At 68.3% G+C, this 404-nt stretch overlaps 1 protein-coding gene across 1 annotated transcript in view; it reads right to left on the bottom strand.

Moving 5' to 3' along the window:
* Window positions 1–404, bottom strand: part of LOC119591906 (ankyrin repeat and sterile alpha motif domain-containing protein 1B-like) — a gene marked incomplete in the record, with an annotated part of 115,155 nt that overhangs the window by 10,866 nt on the left and 103,885 nt on the right. Inside the window, 1 exon segment of the mRNA XM_037940659.1 lies at window positions 45–250. Coding sequence (XP_037796587.1) covers window positions 45–250 — 206 coding nt within the window.

Here is a 404-nt window from a genome sequence, read left to right as displayed (position 1 = left end):
CAGGAACCCCCGGAAAACCGGCCAAAGCACGGGCGCAGCCTCACCATGAACTCCACGTCGTCGTATCCGTGGGCGATGAAGACGTCCTCGTACTGCGGCAGTCCCAGCGCCTGCAGCCAGCCGCCCACGGTCTTGTCGCCGCCCGTCTCCACCACGCCCACCTCCACCACGCCCACCTCCACCACGCCCTCGCTGCTCCCGCTACTCGACAGCAGACCCAGCCCTTGCTGGGACGGCGACAGAGACAGCCCTGGGGTGGGGAAGGGGGGGGAGGGAAAAGGGGAGGGGGGGAAGGGGGGGGGGGGGGGGAAGGAGGGAGGGAAGAAGAGAGGGGGGAGAGGGGGGAGCGAAGGAGGGAGAGAGGGAAATAGGAAGAGAGGGGGAAAGGGAGGGAAGGAGGGTAG

This window comes from Penaeus monodon, chromosome 29 (assembly GCF_015228065.2).
Source record: "Penaeus monodon isolate SGIC_2016 chromosome 29, NSTDA_Pmon_1, whole genome shotgun sequence".
In the NCBI taxonomy this organism is placed as follows: domain Eukaryota; kingdom Metazoa; phylum Arthropoda; class Malacostraca; order Decapoda; family Penaeidae; genus Penaeus; species Penaeus monodon.
The sequence above is the reverse complement of the archived record's forward strand: the minus strand, read 5'-3'. Positions and strand labels throughout refer to the sequence as shown.